Source organism: Mustelus asterias, chromosome 26, assembly GCF_964213995.1.
Source record: "Mustelus asterias chromosome 26, sMusAst1.hap1.1, whole genome shotgun sequence".
Lineage (NCBI taxonomy): Eukaryota > Metazoa > Chordata > Chondrichthyes > Carcharhiniformes > Triakidae > Mustelus > Mustelus asterias.
The window spans coordinates 4,017,110-4,041,357 of NC_135826.1; the positions used below are offsets into that span (position 1 = coordinate 4,017,110).

The 24,248-nt window shown below is 41.3% G+C and overlaps 1 protein-coding gene across 1 annotated transcript in view; it reads right to left on the reverse strand.

Annotated features, from left to right (window-relative positions):
* Positions 1 to 870: 870 nt before the first annotated feature.
* Positions 871 to 24,248, reverse strand: part of LOC144479429 (E3 ubiquitin-protein ligase MARCHF2) — a 48,527-nt gene continuing 25,149 nt past the window's right edge. Inside the window, exons 3-5 of the mRNA XM_078198081.1 lie at positions 18,177 to 18,372; positions 15,587 to 15,796; positions 871 to 8,764 (exon numbers count right to left, since the gene is read on the reverse strand). Coding sequence (XP_078054207.1) covers positions 8,612 to 8,764; positions 15,587 to 15,796; positions 18,177 to 18,372 — 559 coding nt within the window. The 3' untranslated portion in view covers positions 871 to 8,611. The remainder of the gene's footprint in view (positions 8,765 to 15,586; positions 15,797 to 18,176; positions 18,373 to 24,248) is intronic.

The window sequence follows — 24,248 nt, forward strand, 5'->3', positions numbered from 1 at the left end:
GCCAGTGTATAGGTGCCAGGTGTCTGTGCACCATTGGCACTGCTAAGAGGTGGGGCCTGAAGGCAGAGGTCGGGTCACATTACCCTCATGCCTGTATGGTGTGGGGGCGATGTCCCGTTATTTGGAGTTGTTGGGGGGGGGGGGTGAGGAATGATGCCCCTCTTGGCTGAGGGGGTTGGTGGTGCTTCCCTAGTTAGCGGGGTGGTTACCATTTCTGTTTCTGGTGGGGGTGCGGGAGCGGGGGAAGCTGGTCTCTGACTGTGGAAATCTTTAAAAATGACCTTTAAAATTGGCACCTCAATCTCAGAACGGCTGGGCTGGGCTGGCTGACATACTTCATGGGATGCATAAATTTGTATTCATCAGGTGGAAGAATCCCACTAGTGCCAGCGGGAAATACTTCGGTTTTCCCATGGCATGGACATTTAGTCCCATTTTGGGAGAACTGCTGCCCAAGTATTTGGGGGAAGTTGGAACCAAAATAAATTCTGTCCGTATTAGACCGCCAGCCACTTGTGCATTTTCCAATTAAGAGTCAAGGAACAATCAGGAGCAGCCTTGCCCAATTCACCTCACATGCCTAGAACTCCGACAGTTGTTTTCAGTTGGGATCTAACCTGAACCTGCCTGGTTTATAGGGTTTAGTTGCATAGGAGGAGATCCATACTTGATATATATATTTCATATAGATTCAGAAATGAAACACTAATACAGTCTTATAAAATAAATATGCACAATTGATAAATTAAATTAATTTTTATCACTTTTTTTGATCAGGGTGCAAACGTCATTAAAATTAATTTTTCTACAGCCTACAGCTGAATGCATCAAATAGTCATAGCACAAAAGACCATCAAGCAGATTTGACTTTGGATATGGTTTATTCATGGTACTAAATTGAATAATGAATACATGTATCTTATTTACAAAATGGAATGAAGACAATCAGCCGATAGCCAGAGTACAATGACTGGATATATATTTACAATTTATAGCAACTGCAAACCAGATATTTAAAACATTATACATTCAAAGAGTAATGACATTAACAATGTATATAACAATTAACTACTGCTGGGACAGAATCACAAGAACTTACTAAATGCCTTGAGGTGTCCAAGACCTCTTTATTTCCATTTTATTTCCATGCAAAATCCTTCCAGCAAAGAGTTTGATTCAATCTTTGCAAAAAGACACTTGAAACCAAACATCTATCTTGAAATAAATGGCAAAACCACCATCAAAAGCCCAACTGCATAAGGTGAGAGGGTTCTTAAATACGTTTTCTGCAAATTTCCAAGACACCATCCAAAGAGGCAGAAATAAATACGGAACAGATTTTATTCTGAACTGGAATTTTCTCAACAAGGACAAGGCTTCAGCTTCATTCAATAATTAAAACCAATACAAAAGTGAGCGACATTCTGTTAAAGTTATTTTAGAGTGTCATTTTTAAACACTTCAGATTTAGGGAGGATTTACAGAAATCAGATCCTCCTATTTCCCTATTCTATAAATCTTTCTCTTGCTTGGCCATGTATCATGTGGTGCTCATCACATTTTAGGAAGGTAAGAACATTTCCGAAATTCATGATTTGGGTGGACTTTTGTTTTAATGCTATTGTTCCGAAAAGGTGATGGGCACCATTTTGATACATGGTCAAGCAGAGAGAAAGAAGATTTACAGAAGAGCTAAATTTTCCATAATTCATTCGCAGGCTGAAAATTTTGTAATACAGATACAAATCAGGGCACTGTTGTGATTGGGTTGATAGTACCTAACATAGAAATGGTATCCTGGATGAGAGATTCTAAATACTAACTTGCTCTCTTTTTCAAATTTGAATGTTCATAAAGGGTGTTAAAAAGTATAAATTTTCTGCTGTTATTTTGTCCTTGCAATTTTTCCCCTCCTCCCCACCATCTCAATTTCTTGATGGGGTAAATTTCCTTCACTCCTTTCTCAATTAGTCATTTTTGATTTTACAGATGAGCCTCTGACTATAGGCAGACTATTTGTATCAAGATCAAGCCAGGCACTGTTCTTGCTCAATATTGACATGAGCATGCTGTCTAGCAGGGATAGTGTTAAGGAGCAAGAAACCCTGGTAATTATTCTCTCTCTAATCCATAGGCATTGAACGCCCCTGCAGTCATCCTAATCGATTTGGCAAAGACCAGGATCAAACCTGAAATTTCTGGCGACTATGGCTCAGCAACCCTACTTTTTCAGAAATTATATTTTGAATTATTATGCAAATAGCAACATCTAAAAATAAAGCAACTAATGAGAAATAACAGCATTAATTTAAAACAAAGGATGGCTTTAGCCAATTTAGGACCAAACACATGGGCCAAGATTTTCTTCACAGGGGCGAATCCTGATACTGGGACTATATGTGGTCCTGAGCCTGCGTAGGGCGACAGTGGCAATCCTCCTTGAGGAGGCCTCTTAACTGGCAGCTGTCTGGTCTACCATCCAATTAAAATGACAGGCAGGCATCCATGCTGATTAGACCCACACTGTGGGTCTAATCAGAGGGCGGTAGTGAAGAAGCTTCAGCAGCGCCATTGAGTGAAGTGGCTGCTGCTGAGGAAGCAAGGATAAGGTAAAGTTTATTTATTAGTCACAAGTATGCTTACATTAACACTGCAATGAAGTTACTGTGAAATGAGGGTGCCCTATCTTGATGCGCGTCTGCAGGGCAGGAGGACATTTAATTTTTGTGTCATAGTCAAGCAGGTAGGCCCCAGTGTTTGGAGGGGTAACCCCACCAGCAGTAACATCAGGAGCACAAGCTGCCACTGTCAATTGTGGTCCCCTCTTGGGCATTGGGGCCTCTGGGGCCAATGCCCCCCCCCCACTCAAGACTGCAGGGAGGTTGCCTCCCCAGGCCGGAAGAGGTCACATGCTGCTGGCAAAATTCCGGTTGCCACGGAAGATGGTCCTCACTTGGGTCATAAATTGGCTAAATTGGTTGCCTACCACCATTCAATGAGCTGCTACCTTTCTCATGGCTGGGAAATTTCCTCGGTGGCAGGACTGTGTTAGGGAGCTGTGCTAACTCAGCTTCCTGGTATTTTACTGACCTCTTCCAGCTCCTTGCCTGTCACCAGGGTAATATTTTGTTCATGTGCTCTATTATTCTCTTTGTACTCTTGTCCTGGATAAAGTGGAATATTTTTTTAAAGTGTATATGGATAAAGTGGAATATTTTTAAAAAGTGTATATAAATGGTTGTAAACACGTGTGGTATAACACTTGCCCCACTCTTTGAATGGGGGAGATGTCCAGTTTTAAGAAACATTCTAATTGTCAATCCTTAGGCAAGATCTTCAGATGCATTATAATTCCACCCAAATGCTTAAAACTAGTTCTCTGTCCAATTAGTCAAAAGGAGCAAAGAATAGTCATGGAATTTTTTGGATCCATTTAATCTAAGACAATCAGTGGAATGAAACCCCAGAAAGATCATAACATAGTTGTGCACACTCAAATGTTGCATGTTTAACAGTATTACTAACAAGACTCTTTGGGAGCATAAATTCAGTTTTAAAAACATTGACAAAAGTACTCGTGCACCAATTTAAATTTTAAATTTTCAAAAAACATTCAAGAAAGAAAGGCATCAGCTCAAGATCAAGAAACAGGGTCTTAAAAAGAATATGGCATGGTTTATTTTGTTCTGCTCCATTTTCAACAGGGAAAGACTGATTGTCAGTCACTAAAACTTCGGCACACACCACTGGAAAATGTCCAAATCTAACAGCTCAAACTTTGTGCAATAATTGCGGCTACACCTCAACTATATTCCCGCACTTTTCAAAATGGATTTGTTTCACAATGTCAACATAGTCATCGGATAAATCCACATCAGACCAATTTTTTTAGTGTAGATACCACATTTTTGAAATGCTCAATTTTTTAAAAATTGGATCAGTTCCTCGAAGCATTGGTAATCATGAAATGGGAAATAAAATTTTCCCTCAACTTTCCTGATGAGCTCTTGCTGGAGTACAGGTCACATAGTTGCTGGTCACCGTTTTTGATACCTCAGCCCTATGGCAATGCTTTCATGAGGTGAACATTGACTCTATTAAGAAGTTATTTATTATGCATCAGGGACCAGGCCCATCCTTTTCACATATCAGATATTCACATAGGTGAACCTATCAGCAGGGGTTAGTGGCCAGTGGTTAGGAGCAGAACTGCGAATCGGATTCCATATTTCTGCTTCAGCATTGATAAATGTTCGTTATAACATCACCAGTGCTACTTTTCTAGCATCAGTGAGCAGGAAATTGTTCCCACAATCTAATGAGTATCATAAAATCATTTTCACATTTCTGTTAGCCTCACTTTCAACCAGGTACAAAGAATCAGGCCAACTAATCTACTGCATTTGTCATATCTCACTTGACATTAGACAAAGCAATTACTTTTTTTTAACCAATTCTATTAACAAGAATAGGAAATTGAATAACTAATTCATATAGTAAATATATTTTGCAAACTTATTTTGGACAGGAATTAAATGCAATGTTAAAAGTTGCAGGTCAAATGTAAAGGAGTCTGCAACTTTAACAAAACATTCTTATCCAATTCAATTTCTAACCTGTAAGATGTCTCAACACCAGGTTAAAGTCCAACAGGTTTATTTGGTAGCAGGAAGCTTTCAGAGCGCTGCTTCGAAAGCTCGTGATACCAAATGAACCTGCTGGACTTTAACCTGGTGTTGTGAGACTTCTTACTGTGCCCACCCCAGTCCAACGCCGGCATCTCCACATCACTTTTAACCTGGTCATCAAAAATGTGCTTGTGCAATGAATTAAAAGATTTAACGAGGGCAACAAGCTACATTTTGTCTTGTACCATTTTGTTTAAACAAAAATAAATTTTGCATCTGTAACAGATACAGGTGCAACTTTATACACAGATTAATAAAAATGATCAAAACAAGAAACATTTGTAGAACAATACCTATCCAACAAGTATGTTGGAGTTAATTGGAGAAAAGAGATTCAAATAAGCAAATTAAGGCTCAAGATGGCAGGTTGTAAAGAAAGTCAGCAATCACATTAAGCAAAAAGAGGAAATGTAAACAAACTCACATTCTTTATACAGTACAGTTTTGTACTTAAAGCCCCACAGGCAGATGCTTGTCTATGTTAAGTACTGACAATGATGACGTGTGTGTTGCACAAGTCAGCAAGGTTTTCCCAGCAGCCAGGCAATGAAATATAAAACTTAAGCAGCTTTTCAAAAGTGGAAAGTTCAAGAACCATTAACAGATTACATTGCTGAGATTCCTGTACCTGACCAGAGGAAAGGCTCTGCACACCCCCATAGATTGCGCAGTCGGTTTTGCAATAAACAGAGCAAGTTTGTATCAAGCTTTAAAGCTTTGAGGATCACTACACAGTTCACACCAAATCAAAGAACAATGGGGTATTATACCTTTCTAATGTTGCAATTTTAATTGAGCACTAGGACAAGTGGTTGAAAGACATAGTTTAGGAAAACAAAGGCAATTTTTTTCAAAATTCCCCTAACTAAAAAGTCAGTTTGCCTCAGTGGTAGCACTCATCTTCAAGTCAGAGGTTTATGGACTGAATGCCCTCCATCTTCAGACAAATCAAGATTTGAGCACATAATTTAGTCTGACACTTGAGTTGGAGTGCTGCACTGACAGAAATGCTGTTGACTGGAGACGATCAGCCAGGTTCTTGCCTACCTTTCAGGTGGACATAAATGTTGCCACAGAATTTTTTAAAGGAGACATAGGCAGGTCTCCTCATCTTCTAGCCAATACTCCTCCTTCAACTACAACTACACTGCTTTTGCTAGTTTATCTACACGGTCAATAAATCACTAATGAAAAAGTAATCCATTGGCTATGAAATGTTTTGGGGTGTCCTGAAAGTGTTATAAAGCCCTATATTTGTTTTCTTTTAGCAAGCTAGCTAAAACATTACTTTTATTATCCCAATTTTCTGAAGCAACAAATAGATGTGGCTGGAAGCATAGGATTATCAATATGTAGCATTTCCAATCAACAGTTCAAAACTGAAGAGCAAGATTGTTTACAATAATCTCACAAACCACTTCCATGTAAACTGGTTGTGAACACAATGAAGGCACACCCAGTATCATTTGCCAAATAGGATTAAAGTACTCCTTTGTTTTTGTTTTAGTCAATTTTAAACATTACAAATTAAAAGAAAACAATTCAGAATGCTGAATAGCTAATAAAAACAAAGTGTATTTCCAATGTTCCTCTACATTTCATTTCAGCTTGTAAGTTTTTCTTTTTATCTCATGATTTCGTTCTTGTGGAAATTTTGATAGAATCACAAATATTTAAACATAGTGTTCAGTTTTCATTGACAACAAACTATTGGTAAAAGCATCTAAATTTTTTCTTTTTTTGGTAGGGATAATGATAAAATGGGATGTGGGGGTATAAATGGGGCTTCACTGGAACTTCTGTGTCATGTTTTATGATGGTGATGTTTACGTGCTGGCTGAATCTCAGCTTACACTTAGTTGTTCTATGTTTCTCATTGTTGACGGCAGGGACTTTCCAGCCCTTCCTGTTGGTGAGATTTTCCAGTCCTGCCGAAGGCCACCCCTTGCCATGAGTCACCCGGTGGCAGGGCGAACAAGCAACGCAAATGGTCTTTGACTTCAGTGTGACTGGAACATCCTGCCAGCAGCAAGTCATCTCTGCTGCCAGAAAACCCTGGCTGATGATTTGCTACAAAATATGTACAGGTAATTGACAAAGAGAGAAAAGTATGAAATGAAGATAAATAAAAGCTGTAGAGTTTTCAAGAGTTGGATCATCACAACCAGAGTTCCCTTTACTGTCACCATCAGTTTCAATTTAGAGATCAATGATCAAAAGTAGAAATACTGAACTAAACAAAATTTTTAAAAATTATGGTCTTACCAAACTTATGCTTAAACTTTACATCATTTGGAATTGCACAAAACCCTTAAAATGTGCATCAAGTACTCTGCATTAAAAAAAAATTCTGAAAAATAAGAGGTGGTAAACATATTGAAAAGTGAGTTTAAAAGCCCCCTTTAATTTATTTTCCACAGGCTCTACAGTGGCCGGATTTCTCCGGCCTCGCCTGCAGCTGGGTTTCTCTGGTCCCGCTGCAGTAAATAGGTTTGGCTGAGCACCAAATTCTCCATTCTCGTTGGCAGCAGAAGTGGGGTGTGAGAGACGGGAGAATTCCGGCCAGTATTCTTTTGTTACCTCACTCATCAAATGTTTGCGGATGATTTAGAGAGACAGGAAGGAGGTGTAAATATATTGAACAGGCAAGAAAGCAAAAAAACAATTTTAAGCTCCTCCAATTAACCTTTAAGAGGGGAAAGTGGGTTTGGGGAAGAAACATTTATTTAATCTGCCCACAACCAATTTTATTCTGTAACCAAATAAGGATTTCCACTGTCCAATTTTTATTCAAGCCAAATTTTCTCAAATTGGTTGCAGTGAAAAATAATAAGCGTTTTGAATAACCCTCTCCTAGACTTTCCTTCCCTCTCAAGAGCTCTATATGGATTTCAAAATATTGATGATTTCTACGACTCCAATTCTGCACTTTGAAGACTTTTACTTACTCTAACCTTCCTTGGACACCATTATCGTGTTTGAAAATTATAAAGTTGATCTCAGAACTTCTCATTTAGTGAGGTTCACAAGCTTTCTGACTATGTACTGTGGCCATAAGTACAGAAAGTTGACTGTAGTGTTGCTAACTTTATCACAAAAATATGACTTTAAAAACATGCTAAGTATTTGGTGCCCAAGAGTGTAATTTATTAAAGCCAGGAGAAAACCGCCCAAGAATCACTAACATAACATTAATATTAGAATATTATATGTCACTTATTTGACATCAAGCTGTCGCAAATTAGTGATGCACAAGATAATGTACACAGGTCACGTGCACATTTCTTATCATATCTTCTATAGAAATTCAAAACAATACAATTCTAACCTTTTGGATGCACATTTAAACTTTTTGAATTCCAATTGGGCTTGGATCTCGGCTCTGTCACTTCTCTATTTAAAAATAATATTCAGCAAAAATAAAATTAGGACGGGTCTCCACGACTTTACATAATTAGTGCTGACCAACCCAATAACTGATTACTGTGCAATGCTAAGGGTATACTTTATGTTCAAGGCTAGTTGCTGCCTCTTGTTTATAATAAAGTAGGCTAAGATCACACACTTCTCATCCTTTATGTTCTTTGCCCTGTTCTTTGCACAGGATAGCACAAATGATTGTCAAATTTCAAACTCCACGTTTTCATTCCATAAGCTTCAACCAAACAATGGGAGAATAATCACCATCTAATTGAGTAGAGATAACATGATGTTTTTAATCCCATCGTTTATTAAGATTGCATTTTGATGCTGGCTGCATATATACTGGCTCCTGAGAATGTTGCAAATGAAGTTTCTTTCTTGCGTGTATTCCACGAAACAAGTTGCTGCTGTGCCGGTGTTGGCTGTAGTTACATAACACGCTTTGGGACAAGTGTAAATTGTGTGAATTTTCATTTCGTTGTAGTTCTTTGCCAATAAATTTACACAATTGTTTCACTGGAATCTTTCCTCACGAGCTTTGACGAAAGGAGAGAATGTTGAGTGGCATTGTTATGGTCTGCAGCCATCAATCGGACCTTTTGGTTGGTCCTTCGCCATTCTGAGTAGAGTTGGCAGTGATAGCGGAATGAAACCTTTGGGCAAAAATCAGCATGAGTTATTTTTACAAGCACTGGATATCTCCCTTCAAATTCCATCCTCCCCAATATAACTTTCCTGAAGAGGTAGTGACATTCTGGGGTAGAACTTCATATCAGGTTGGAAAGCGTGTTGATAGGCCTACCCAGGCTAAACCCAACTATTTCCTCACTTGTCGCTGGTCAAGAATAGCAATCATAAGCAGGAATAAGGAAGGTTAATGTTTCTCTCTTCCCTAACACAGAGACACAGAGGTCTGTTACAGCACCATCAGGACATATTTGGTGGCAATTAGCCAAATTAGTCCAAGCCAGGGATTGAACTATGAATTTTGCTGCTGTTTTAGGCTCAGAAGAATGTTATGCTGAGCATGCACCCATACAGCCCCAACACAGGCTGTTTTTCTTGTAATAATTCCATAGTTTGATTTTTAAGTTACTAGTCAGTTTAATTTGCACCTTCCAAATCACTGAACAAAGGGGAAAGTTGTTCAGAATAGACATTTATCTTCAAACATATCATCATTCAGTTCTGGACTACTTATATCCCATGCTCCAAGCAAGTAATTTTGCACATAGGAACCTGCCTAAACATGGGCTTTGTATTTGTATGACAGAAGGTGGGCAACAACTTAGGTACAGTGAAAGGTCAGTGACTGATTTAATTTATCAGCACACTGCACTCGAGTGGCAATTCGACAGGCAGGTTTTGTTGAAGGCATGCAGGTATTAAGAAACAGCTATTTGGGGCTATTTACTGCACTACAGTAAGATATAATGAACAGTCGTCACTACGCCATTATCACATAGTGCCCAAGTGGCCATTCTGAAATGGTATTGATAAAAGGCCTGCTCTGAGTAAAGTAATGAACCAAAGTTCCTTGGGTGGAGGATGAGGAAAATAAAAAAATGCATGCATACAATATGGATTAGCCACCATAGTAGGAGAAAGATCTGGAGAGAGATCTGGAGAGAGAATATTAACACATTAGAGCAGCATATTATTTAGATTTCTGAAACAAATTAAATTATCTTTATTTTAAAGAAAGTCTGAAACAAACTGCTTTGGCAAAAGTGCTTAAAGTTTAGTTCATCTTGGTTTCAAAGGGTGAGAGTTTACAGCCTCACTCGTCCCAAAACCGTAAAACCCTGCCCGAGGTCAACAGACCTTTCCATGGTCCGCCCTTTGCCTGCTCCAATTCAAATGGCGGGTGTGACAGTAAAATTCCAGCCAAAATATCTAATAGTGGCATATGTTTTACAGAACTAACCATTTTCAGTATTGTGTTAATAGTGAACACAGGACACATACTCGGAAATTGAACTCGGACACATACTATATCAATCTGTTAATGCCATTTGGCCTTGCACTTACACATGCACCATTTGGTGTAAGTGCAAGGCAAAATGTCATTAACAGATTGATATAGAGGACAACTGCTTTAGCCAATTACTACTTGTTCTGGACCAAGTCATAGAATCATAGAAACCCTACAGTACAGAAAGAGGCCATTCGGCCCATCGAGTCTGCACCGACCACAATCCCACCCAGGCCCTACCCCCATATCCCTACACATTTACCCGCTAATCCCTCGAACCTACGCATCTCAGGACACTAAGGGCAATTTTTAGCATGGCCAATCAACCTAACCCGCACATCTTTGGACTGTGGGAGGAAACCGGAGCACCCGGAGGAAACCCACACAGACACGAGGAGAATGTGCAAACTCCACACAGACAGTGACCCAAGCCGGGAATCGAATCCAGGTCCCTGGAGCGGTGAAGCAGCAGTGCTAACCACTGTGCTACCGTGCCGTCTCCCTTTATTAGCCCGAGGGCAGTATTAGCCCTGTTCTCCTTTGTCAAAACTGCTCATTGTATTGGGTTCATCCTGGAATGCAACAATAACTTCTGGATTTTTCCTTCTACTGCAAAGCATCCTCCCATACTCATCCTCACCTCCAACAAGGGCAAGCAGTTCATGGGCTTCTTGATCATCAATATTACATAAGAACATAAGAACATAAGAAATAGGAGCAGGAGTAGGCCATCTAGCCCCTCGAGCCTGCCCCGCCATTCAATAAGATCATGGCTGATCTGACGTGGATCAGTACCACTTACCCGCCTGATCCCCATAACCCTTTATTCCCTTACCGATCAGGAATCCATCCATCCGCGCTTTAAACATATTCAGCGAGGTAGCCTCCACCACCTCAGTGGGCAGAGAATTCCAGAGATTCACCACCCTCTGGGAGAAGAAGTTCCTCCTCAACTCTGTCTTAAACCGACCCCCCTTTATTTTGAGACTGTGTCCTCTAGTTTTATCTTCCTTACTAAGTGGAAAGAATCTCTCCGCCTCCACCCTATCCAGCCCCCGCATTATCTTATAAGTCTCCATAAGATCCCCCCTCATCCTTCTGAACTCCAACGAGTACAAACCCAATCTCCTCAGCCTCTCCTCATAATCCAAACCCCTCATCTCCGGTATCAACCTGGTGAACCTTCTCTGCACTCCCTCCAATGCCAATATATCCTTCCTCATATAAGGGGACCAATACTGCACACAGTATTCCAGCTGCGGCCTCACCAATGCCCTGTACAGGTGCATCAAGACATCCCTGCTTTTATATTCGCAATATAGGCCAACATCCCATTTGCCTTCTTGATCACCTGTTGGACCTGCAGACTGGGCTTTTGCGTCTCATGCACAAGGACCCCCAGGTCCCTTTGCACGGTAGCATGTTTTAATTTGTTTCCATTGAGATAATAATCCCATTTGTTATTATTTCCTCCAAAGTGTATAACCTCGCATTTCTCAACGTTATACTCCATTTGCCATATCCTCGCCCACTCACTCAGCCTGTCCAAATCTCTCTGCAGATCTTCTCCGTCCTCCACACGATTCACTTTTCCACTTATCTTTGTGTCGTCTGCAAACTTCGTTACCCTACACTCCGTCCCCTCCTCCAGATCATCTATATAAATGGTAAACAGTTGCGGCCCGAGTACCGATCCCTGCGGCACGCCACTAGTTACCTTCCTCCAACCGGAAAAACACCCATTTATTCCGACTCTTTGCTTCCTGTCGGATAGCCAGTCCCCAATCCACTTTAACACACTACCCCCAACTCCGTGTGCCCTAATCTTCTTCAGCAGCCTTTTATGGGGCACCTTATCAAACGCCTTTTGGAAATCCAAAAACACCGCATCCACCGGTTCTCCTCCATCAACCGCCCTAGTCACATCTTCATAAAAATCCAACATGTTCGTCAAGCACGACTTTCCCCTCATGAATCCATGCTGCGTCTGATTGATCGAACCATTTCTATCCAGATGCCCTGCTATCTCCTCTTTAATAATGGATTCCAGCATTTTCCCTACTACAGACGTTAAGCTGACCGGCCTATAGTTACCCGCCTTTTGTCTCCTTCCTTTTTTAAACAGCGGCGTAACATTAGCCGTTTTCCAATCAACCGGCACTACCCCAGAATGCAACGAGTTTTGATAAATAATCACTAACGCATCCACTATTACCTCTGACATTTCTTTCAATACCCTGGGATGCATTCCATCCGGACCCGGGGACTTGTCCACCTTCAGTCCCATTAGTCTACCCAGCACTGCCTCTCTGGTAACATTAATTGTATTAAGTATTTCTCCTGCTGCCAACCCTCTATCGTTAATATTTGGCAAACTATTTGTGTCCTCCACCGTGAAGACCGACACAAAAAACTTATTTAAAGACTCAGCCATATCCTCATTTCCCACTATTAACTCCCCCCTCTCGTCCTCCAAGGGTCCAACATTCACTCTAGCCACTCTATTCCTTTTTATATATTTATAAAAACTTTTACTATCATTTTTTATATTAATTGCTAGCCTAGCTTCATAGTCTATCCTTCCTTTCTTTATGGCTTTCTTAGTCTCTCTTTGTTGTTTCTTAAATTTTTCCCAATCACTTGTTTCTCCACTATTTTTGGCCACTCTGTACGCAGCTGTTTTTATTTTAATACTCTCCTTTATTTCCTTCGTTATCCACGGCTGGTTCTCCCTTTTCTTACAATCCTTGTTTTTTGCTGGAATATATTTTTGCTGAGAACTGAAAAGGATCTCCTTAAAAATCCTCCACTGTTCCTCAGCTATCCTACCTGCCAGCCTGCTCTCCCAGTCTACCTTAGCCAATTCATCCCTCATCCTATCATATTTCCCTCTGTTCAAACAGAGGACACTGGTTTGGGACCAAACTTTCTCCTCTTCCATCTGAATCAGAAATTCGACCATATTGTGGTCACTAGACCCAAGAGGGTCCTTCACAATAAGATCCTTAATTCTACCTACCTCGTTACACAATACCAGATCCAAAATAGCTCGTTCCCTCGTCGGTTCCGTAACATGCTGTTCAAGGAAACTATCCCGACAGCATTCTAAGAACTCTTCCTCCATTCCACCCTTACCGACTTGAGTCTGCCAGTCAATGTGCATGTTGAAGTCCCCCATGATTATTGCCGTTCCGTTTTTACACGCATCCCTTATCTGCTTGTTTATAGCCCTCCCTACCTCAACATTATTATTTGGGGGCCTATATACCACACCTACTAGTGTCTTTCTCCCTCTACTATTCCTCATCTCTACCCATAACGATTCCACGTTTTGTTCCTCAGAGCCTATGTCATCCCTCAGTCCTACCCTGATATTATCTCTTATTAATAGCGCGACCCCACCACCTTTTCCTTCCTGTCTATTCTTCCTAAACGCCTGATACCCCTGGATATTCATCTCCCAGTCCTGGTCACCTTTCAGCCACGTTTCTGTAATGGCCACCAGATCGTACCCACTTGTGCTGATTTGCACCATCAACTCATTTACCTTGTTCCGAATGCTTCGTGCATTCAGGCAAAGTGTCCTTATTCCAGCTTTTATCTGGACCCGCTTTGATGAGTCGCGAACACCCTCTCCCTCTACTCCCTTATCTAAATTACCGCCTTCATTCACTTGCACCCTCTCCTCTACCATTAATTTTGTAATTCCCCTTACCCCTGCATCCTCCCCCCCATCAATTAGTTCCTTGATCCTAGTCAACTCTTCTAGCTACCCTCCCCCCAACCTATCTAGTTTAAATTCTCCCATGAGACCATCCAACCAGCTGCCACTGCCTCCGTTTTCCTTTCCTTAGCATTGAACTTGCACCATTCTTCAGTTTTTCTCTCATCCTCCTCATGCCCTATCTAGGCTCATCTTTTCTGAGAGAGTTACCTCCTGCTTCATGGACCCTATTCCTACTAAACTCTCACCAGCTGTTACGAAGGGTCATCCAGACTGGAAACATTGGCTCTATTCTCTCTCCACACATGCTGTCAGACCTGCAGAGATTTTCCAGCATTTTCTGTTTTTATTTCCAGCATCCACAGTATTTTGCTTTTACCCAACCTACTTCTCTGGCTCTCCTTTTGTATTCTCTCTTTAAGTTGAATTGTGTGTGTGTGGCCCATGATTGATTTTGTCTACGTGTGAGTGGCCATTGATAAGTTTAAGTTCCCCACCCCAGACTAAGCTTTTGCTCATCAGTCCAAATATTTGCTTGTGTTTCTCTTACTTGAACTAATTTTATCTTAACAGAACTGAAGGTCCATTAGATCTGCTCTATTTGTAGCTATTATGAGCACCAAGGCTTAATCAGGCAAGACTGCTGTTATTGTTTAGAACTTTGAAGAAGGCCACATGCCCATAATCCAAGCTACAACAAGTGTAAATTAATAAATCTCCACAAAGACTAAAAAAACAAATCTATTGGCAAAGTTTAAGTTTAGAAGCCATGAGACCAGATTGAATTTTTTTAAAACATTGAAATTAGGGCAAGCTCATTTCCTTAAACTTGGCACCATGGCTTGGTTGTATTCGATATCTGTTTTTTATTGACTTGACTATTTTTTTTGCAGTGGATATCCAAATCACAGATCAGACGCCACATTGATTTTTGCATTTATTTGAGGTTTTTTATCACATCAGTCAGAGCCAAATTTTCACAGCACCATTTAAATTGATGTGTCAGCCAATTCTCTATAAAACCAAAGTTGTGATTACTGCAGAAACGGGGATGGAGTGAAACATTGGTATGGATATTTTGCTGATGGAAAGTTGGGCAACACAACTTTCCATAAACAATTTGAAACCCTGTAGGGGTCATGTGCTTATAATACTACAAGTTTTGGCATTGAAAACAATTTCAAAGACTGATTTGTGATCTAACTCCATCACAATTTAGGATTTTCTTCTCTGAATGGCTGAAATCTTTGGAATCGGAATTTATCCAAATGTTTATTTAATCTACATCTGATCCTACCTCCAGGAGTGGTAACAACAATACTTGAATACTTTACTATTGCTTGCTTTTAACTCATACACGTTAACACATTTGGGCAGCACGGTGGCACAGTGGTTAGCACTGCTGCCTCACAGCGCCAGACACCCGGGTTCAATTCCGGCCTCAGGTCACTGCCTGCGTGGAGTTTGCACATTCTCCCCGTGTCTGCGTGGGTTTCCATTGGGTGCTCTGGTTTCCTCCCACTGTCCAAAGATGTGCTGGTTAGGTTGATTGGCCATGCTAAATTGACCCTAGTGTCAGGGGGATTCATATGCAGGGTTGCAGGAGTGGGGCCGGTCTGCACTGTAGGAATTCTATGTTTCTAACACTAACACAAAGTTACCCAAGGGGGATGCAAAAGGGAAAACGTCCCAGAAGTCTAAGGATTAAATCAGTTGAAATGAACAAAATTACCGTGGAATGATATTTAATTCACCAAATTCTTGATGTCTACTTACCAGTGTCCACAGGACATAGATGGTAAAAAGTGCAACAGTGAGTGCAATAAGTCCAACTGCCTCCAGGCGGCTGTTGAATTGTAAATGATCCTGTGCTCCTCTCAAACAGAGCCAGCCAGAAATTGCTGCTAATGGAGTGATGAAAAGAAAGCAAATCATGTCACAAAATAACGTCCTCTTCTCATTCCTGGGACCAGGATCTCTGAGCCACTGAAAGACAGGACAGTTGCATTACAAATCCAAATAAAGTATGCAATTTGAACAGACAAATGCAGCAAAATTAACTTGTTCTGTTGCTTTCAGTAAACATCAAAAGAAACGGTCAGAATTGTAGCACTAAAGTAAAACCAGGATGGGTGGATGAAAATTCCTCTGCGTGCAATACATATAACAAATCTGTTCTTAATTTAAATGTACGATTTTGTGACAGTGTGTGGGGGAAACCTTCCCCTATAATGCTCTATAAATTGTTGTGGTTTGTTTTTTTATCACAGTTTCTTTTTAACATTAGCACCAATTCCAATGGACTGAATGCATTTCATAGTCCAATAACTATGGTCTACATTTCAAGAGAGTTGAATCATTCAATCATGATAGTATGATACCCAAGAAAGAGGAAAAAGATTGATTCTCCCATTCCACTGTGCTGATTTTTTAAATAGTAAGCGTTTTAACAACACCAGATTAAAGTCCAACAGGTTTATTTGGTAGCAAATACCATTAGCTTTCGGAGCGCTGCTCCTTCGTCAGATGGAGTGGAAATCTGCTCTCAAACAGGGCACAGAGACACAAAATCAAGTTACAGAATACTGATTAGAATGCGAATCCCTACAGCCAACCAGATCTTAAAGATACAGACAAAGATACAGACTCTGGTTGGCTGTAGGGATTCGCATTCTAATCAGTATTCTGTAACTTGATTTTGTGTCTCTGTGCCCTGTTTGAGAGCAGATTTCCACTCCATTTGACGAAGGAGCAGCGCTCCGAAAGCTAATGGCATTTGCTACCAAATAAACCTGTTGGACTTTAACCTGGTGTTGTTAAAACGCTTACTGTGTTTACCCCAGTCCAATGCCGGCATCTCCACATCCTGATTTTTTAACGCAGCAGGCTGGGAGATTTAAGCAGGGCCAGATTAGCACGATCCGAGCTGGGTGCCTGGCCCTGAGCACGTCTCTCAGCGCTGGATTTCTGGTGCCGTCAGCTCTGTGCCGGAAACAGGCGCGGAGGCGCATTACATATGCACGCCTTCATTGGAATCTATTTAAATATCATTAACGGGCCCGGGACTGAAATCTCCAGGCCCGCAAGCCTCCCCCCACCGCCAGGAGTACTGCACTCCAGCAGAGATTACTATGGCTCCCCACTAACGGGGATCGGGTGGCCCAACCCCGCTGGAGTGAAGAGGGGGCAATCGGGGCCCTCCAGAGGGTCAGGTGGCAGAGTGGAGGGCGGGGGGGGGGGGGGTCCACCCCTTGGGCATTGGAACCTTGGCAGTGCCAGCCTGGGCCCCCAGCACTGCCCAAGGGGCAAAGTGCCAATGTCCAGGGACATCTTGGCACTGACCACTGAAAGGGGCGGGTCCTAATGGGGACGTCTGATAGGGGCGATTGGTGGGGGTGGGTCCTGCTGTCACACTACAGTCCCCGCTGCAGGGGCCTGGAAGTCGGGGGGGGGGGGGGGGGGGGGTCGCACGGCCAGTGTTGAGGGGCTGGCCAGCAATTGGGAGGCCGGCATACTGGGGCCACTGCGCATGTGCCAATCTGTCAGAGTGACACGTGCGCAGTGGCCTGCTCAGTGCTATGCTGCCAGCCTCCCAGGCGGGAATAGACCCCACCCCAAAATTTCTTGTGTGATATATGCTGGTGCACTCAGCAGAGTACAGAGTGTGGGAGATTCTTCTCTTAACTCCCACTGAAAAAACCAGCATTATTTACTCCAGTTTTCATGCAAATTTGGCACTTAGAATTTTTGGGGGAATTGCCCCCGAATCTTACTTTTCTCTCAGCTCTGTGAAACAGCTTGAAACACATTGTTCTAAATTAAGGATGCTATATAAATGCAAGTTGCTGTCGTAGAGTTTTTTTTAAAAATCCCTTCCTGCTAAAGTAGTATCATTGGTACAGCTCTTCAGACTGTATTTTCCTTCCTCTTTCTTTCCTCATTCGTTCCACCAGTTTTAATTACATCATCATTATAAAGCTCAGTATTTACATATCCATAGTGGAGACAGTATTACACAAAATATTGCCTAGCTTAAAACTTGATACTCTATTTAGAACATAGAACATAGAAAGCCACAGCACAAACAGGCCCTTCGGCCCACAAGTTGCGCCGATCACATCCCCACCTCTAGGCCTATCTATAGCCCTCAATCCCATTAAATCCCATGTACTCATCCAGAAGTCTCTTAAAAGACCCCAACGAGTTTTAGTCCTCCAAAATCTGAAAAATTGTTTATAAAATCTTGCAAAGGAATAAAATTCACAAAAGCAAATTTAAATATACATCAAAAATTAGAATTATTTTTCAAAGGTTGCCTTTAAATGTAATAATATAATGCAACCTATGATTGTTTTGCTACACCCACCTCCCTCAAAGGTCTAGGCCTTCGCTCCACCACAAACTCAGTGTGGCAAAGTTCGCAATAGCTGGTATTGGAAGATGAAAGCCATCGCTCTAGGCAGGTTTTGTGTACTGTTCCAAGTGTTCCAGTGCAGTCACAAGGTGACAGCAAGCTTTCCAAGTTGTTGCCCTCATGACATATCCGGCAAATTGGTCCATCACTGGAAGTGAAATATATACATTTTATCTACATCTGCTCTTTACTCTATGTGAAGCATTCTTCTGCACATTATAACCTGTTAATAATGGCGCAAAGAGCCAAAAATGTGATTGCGAATTCCAGAGCAGTGAGACAGTTGTTGACTAACCAGTAAGCAGATTATTATGCAATGAAGTTCTAAACTGTAACTAATCTTGGCATTCGATGAGGCTTATTTACTGTCTGAATTTCATACTTACATTTATTGCCCACTGTTAAATTATAGGCTCTTCAATCCAATATGTGCATTATATTTAAACTAAGCAGAAAACGATGGTAGTCTTCATCAGCAAAAGACAAATAGTCAAAACAAAATCTAAACTCTTATGATCATCTCAGATGTGTAGGCCCCTTATATAATGTTCCACTAAAACTCAATTACCAACCGAAATTGCTTGGCATTAAAATATCTTTTTTATTAATTGCTAAGGAATTCAGATTTGCTCAGCTGGTGAATTTGGGACACAGTGAAAAGGTTCAATCTCTACTCCATTCGGTTCCCAATCGGAATTGCACAAATTGGCAGGAGCCAAATGAAAATTACATCTCCCTGGGGTAGAGGGGAAATAAAATTGTGCCTGTCCAGAGCTCATCATCGCTCACCATCCAGAATTCCTTTGCAGGAATCTGGAGCAGACAGATGACACTCAACATCCCAGCCCCCTCTCTTCCACCCCTACTCTGCCCCCCACAACCCCAAATCCTATATCAAATTATCATAGCAGGAATACTTTCAGAGATTTAATAATGCAAGAAATTTAGTTTTGGTCTTGTCTCTATTTCAAATTTTAGTCAATTTCACAGTATATTTAAAGTGCAGGAGGCCATTCTCCTGCCTTATCTCCATAATCCTGCATTTTCTCTCTTTTCAGACAGCAAATTCAATTCCCCTTTGAAATAGCTAGATCAAATCTGCCTCCAACATCTTCTCAGGAAGTTCATTCCAGACTCCAATTACCCTCTGGGTGAATAAACTTCTTCTCATATTACTTTAACTTCTTTTGCATCTGTGCCCTCTAATTCATAAAATCACCGAATCCTTACAGTGCAGAAGGAGGCCATTCTGTACCAACTCTTACTCATCCCTACCCCGTAACCCCACGTATTTACCCTGCTAATCCTCCTAACCTACACATCTTTGGACACCAAGGGACAATTTAGCATGCTCAATCCACCTAACCTGCACATCTTTGGATTGTGGGAGGAAACCAGAGCACCCGGAGGAAACCCACGCAGACACAAGGAGAATGTGCAAACTCCACACAGACAGTGACCCAAGCTAGAATCGAAACAGGGTCCCTGGTGCTGTGAGGCAGCAGTGCTAACCACTGTGCCACTGTGCATTCACTATTTACCCTGTACATATCCCTCAGGATCTTGAAGACTTTTTGATGTAGCCTTAGAAAAATATAAAAAAATAGGTTTTTGCTTCCCATTGTTGTAGCCCAGTCTATCCAAAGATTCAGGAAACCAGAAAACCATTCCTTTAGATAGGAAAATTGTTTGCGTCACTCCATTCATTAAAAAAGATGAGAGGACAATGAGGGAATACGACTCTGGGAAGAAGACCAGTCAGCCTGACATCTTCTGCTGGGAAAATACCCAGGTCTATAATTAAAGACATGATGACTGTAACCTTGAAAAATGTCAGCTGATTAGAGAGAGAGCTAGCATAGATTTGTAAAGATTAGATCACACTTGACAAATATGAATGATTTTTTTTTTGAAGAGCTGTTTAAGGTAGTGGACAGGGGAATGTCTCTGGATGTTATTTATATGGACTCCCAGAAGGCATTTGATAAGTTCCTCATAACAGACTGTTGGCAAAAATTGAAACTTATGGAATTGAAGACAAATTATTGACCTGCTTAGAAATATGCTGGGGAGGAGATGACCAGTGAGTAAGGATACTGGGCAGGTACTCTAATTGCAGGATGTAATTTATGGTGTACCACAAGATGTGTTATGGCCTACCACAAGATGTGTTATGGCCTCAACTATTCATTGCATTGTTTAATTGCTTTGATGGTTGAATACAAAGTCAGATATCCAAACTTACTGATGACAAAAGATAAGCAGCATTGTAAATAGTGCAGATGGAAGCATAAAATTACAAATAGATTAAGTGAATGGGCACATTTGTGGAAAATTAGATATCAATGTAGGCAAATGTGACCTTCAAAGCATGCTGTAGGTTACTTTTTAAAATGGGGAAAAGTTAGAAGCCGAGGTGATCCAGGATATTAAAGGATGAAATTCAGGTCTGGAATCGAGGGTTATGGGGATAAGTTGGGAAAATGGAGTCAAGGATTAGATGAGTCATGATCTAATTGGATGGTGGAGCAGACTAGATCGGCTGAATGGTCTACACTGCTCCTTCATCTTACGGTCTAAGGTCTGCCTTTAAAAAGTGTGGGGATGGATTTGCTGTCTGTTCATCACATCTCTTGTCAAGGGGCTAATTGTGAGAGTGATCCCATGCAACCAAGGGAATTGCTCCCATTTACCCTTGCCAGGCCTTGGTTGACCACATAAAGCCAAGATCTACACAAGTACCATTACATCTTTCATAAAGGACTAAATGTCTTCAGCAGGCAAATATAGCCAATTCTCGAAGGATGTGATTAGCTTAAACCAATCTGCTAGCTTCATCTTAGCTGTTATCTCCAGGGGGAGCTAAGGATAAAAATGTCTTCATTGTTGGGTCTTTCTTTCCCCCCTGGAATATGTCTTCTTTGAGCTCCAATGGGGTGTGTTCCTGATGTACTGTTGTAAGTGCCGAAGACTTGCCCAAAAGCATGTGCATAACCACCTCTGACAATTTAGAATGGGGTCATGCCCTGGCTCCTTGGCAGCCGAACATGCTACTTTAACACACTTCCACAGTCAGAGTAGGGTGTTTGGATTTTCAAGCCCAGAGAATTCAAAATATGCCATGTAACAAAACATGCCACCCATATATCTCACATTCCAACTCCAACAAACACAGGAAACCATCTCACAAACAGAACCTCATAGGATTGCTTTATTTCTTCACTGATTTTGTAGATTAATTTCTTCTCCACTCCATACAGCATGCTTCAAGAGACCAGCAATCATGCTTTTAATTTATACTTCCTGAGAAAGCTCCAGGTGCTAGAGCCGATCAACACCCATCTACCACCTACAGCATATACAACAGCATCCCATTAAGAATGGAACTTCACCTGCTCTGTCCCACTCAAATGCATTCTAGTGCATTAACATGCTGGATAATATTGTCATTGTATAAATGCAAGAGGAAGCAATGGGCGGGTTTTTCTCCCTCTCCACTGCATGTTTTGTGGCACCGGGAGGTGGCACACCACTCGCTGGCAGTGGGACCTTACGGTCCCATCGTTGTCAATGGGCTTCCCATTGAATACAAACCTTGCCGCCGGGAAACCCACGGTGGGGATGCGCTGTCAGTGGGATTGTAATTCCCTGCTGGTATGACGGCTGCAAGTTTTCAGCGTATGTGTTGCACTATCCCCTTTTCCCATCATGTGAAAGCAAATATTGGTTGACATTTATCTGAATCATCAACAAACCCATGTTACACACCATTAGCAATGTGTCAAAGAGATGGAATTTGCATTAGTGTTGAGGAAGAGGGGGATTTTCCTGTGGAATCAGAACTTTTCTTACTTGGTCCCTTAATAGTTTGCTGTTGCTTCACTATCCCTCCCTTACATAAATGCCCCAATCTACCACTGTCAGAGAGAGATATCTGCATTCTTCTAATTCAGGCTTTTTGAGCATCCGATTGCAAGTGCCGCACCACTGGTGGCTGTACCTTTGGCTACCAAAGGAATTCCCTCCCCAAACCTCTCCACCCCCATTTCTCCTTTGTTAAAATCTATCATAAAAACAGTAAGAGCGAGGAGCAGAAATAGGCAATTCAGCCCCTCGAGCCTGCTCAGCCATTCAATACAAATATGGCTGATCTTGTCTCAGCCTCAACATCACTTTCCTACCCGTTCTCCATAACTATTCAACCTATTACTAATTAAAAATCTGCATCTCCTCAAGTTTACTCAAAGTCCACCGCATTCTGGGGTAATGAATTCCACAGATTCGCGACCCTTTGAAAGAAGTAATTTTGGATCGTCTCTGTTTTAAGCCTGCCACCCCTTATCCAAAAGCTATGACCTCTCATTCTAGATTGCCCCACAGGGGAACCATTCTCTCTACATCTATTTGTCAATCAGCATTATCATCTCATATACTTCAATTAGATCTCTTTTCATTCGTCGAAACTCTACAGAAAATAAGCCTAAACTGCTCAATTTCTCTTCATAAGTCAAACCCCTCATCTCTGGAATCAATGTAGTGAACCTCCTCTGACCTGCCTCCAATGCAACTACATCCCTCTTTCAAGCATGGGGACCAAAACTGTATACAATATTCCAGGTGCGGTCTCACTAATGTCTTATACAGTTGCAGCAACACCTCCCCACTTTTATTCTCTATTCCTTTAGCAATAAATGCCAAAATTCCATTTGCCTTCCTTGTTACCTGCTATAAGTGCATACTAGTTTTCCGTGATTCATGCATGAGGACACCCAGGTCCCTCTGCACCCAAAAACTCTGAAGTTTCTCTCCATTTAGATAATAAGTTGCCTTTCTATTTTTCTGACCAAATTGGGTAACCTCACATTTATCTACGTTAAACTCCCATCTGCCAAATTTTGCCTATTTACCTAACCTATCCACATCCATTTATATACTTATTTCTTTATTACAACTTACTTCCCTCCCATTTTAGTGTCATCTGCAAATTTGCTACAGTACCTTCTAGTCCTGTGTCCAAGTCAATAATATAGGTTGAAAATAGTTGGGGTCCCGAGAACCGAACCCTGTGCCACCCCATTGGTTACATCTTGCCCACCAGAAAAGGACCCATTTATCCTGACTCTGCTTTCTGTTGGTTAGCCAGTCCTCTATCTAAGCAAATAGGTTATCCCTAACCCCATGTGATCTTGCCTTGTGTATTAACCTTTTGTGCGCGGCACCTTATCAAATGCCTTCTGGAAGTCCAGATATACTACATCTACAGGACCCCATTATCCACTTTGGTCGTTACATCTTCAAAGAACTCTAGCAAATTAGGCAGACACTATTTACGCTTCACAAAACCATGTTGACTCTGATGGATTGCATTTTGACTTTCCAAATGTCCTGTTATTACTTCCTTAATAATGGATTCTAACAATTTCCCAAAGACAGATGTCAAACTAACTTGTCTATGGTTTCCTACTTTCTGTCTCCCTCCCCTTTTAAGGAAGGGCATTACATTAGCATTTTTCCAATCCTTGGAGCCTTTCCCGCATCCAGGGAATTTTGTAATATTATAACCAATGGATCTATTATCTCTGCTGTCATTTTATTTAAGACTTTAGGATGTAGGCCATCAGATCCTGGGCACTTTGTCTGCCTTCAATCCCAATAGTTTGCTTTGTGCCTTTTATCTAGTGATGATTGTTCTAAGTTTCTCCCTTCCTATAACTATCTTACCTGTTACTATTGGAATGGTATTAGTGTCCTCCACTGTGAAAACTGAGGCAAAATACTGATTTAGTATCCCTGCCATTTCTATGATCCCCACTATTAACTCTCCACTCTCATTCTCCAAGGAGGCAACATTCACTTTAGTTACTCTCTTCCTTTCTATATACTTAATAGAATCATTTGCTATCCTTTTTTATATTTTGCGCTAGTTTTCTTTCATAATTTACCTTTGCTCTTTTTGTTATTTTTTTAGTAACCCTTTGCCGATCTTCGTTTCCCAATCTTCCAGCCTGTCACTGGCCTGTGCAA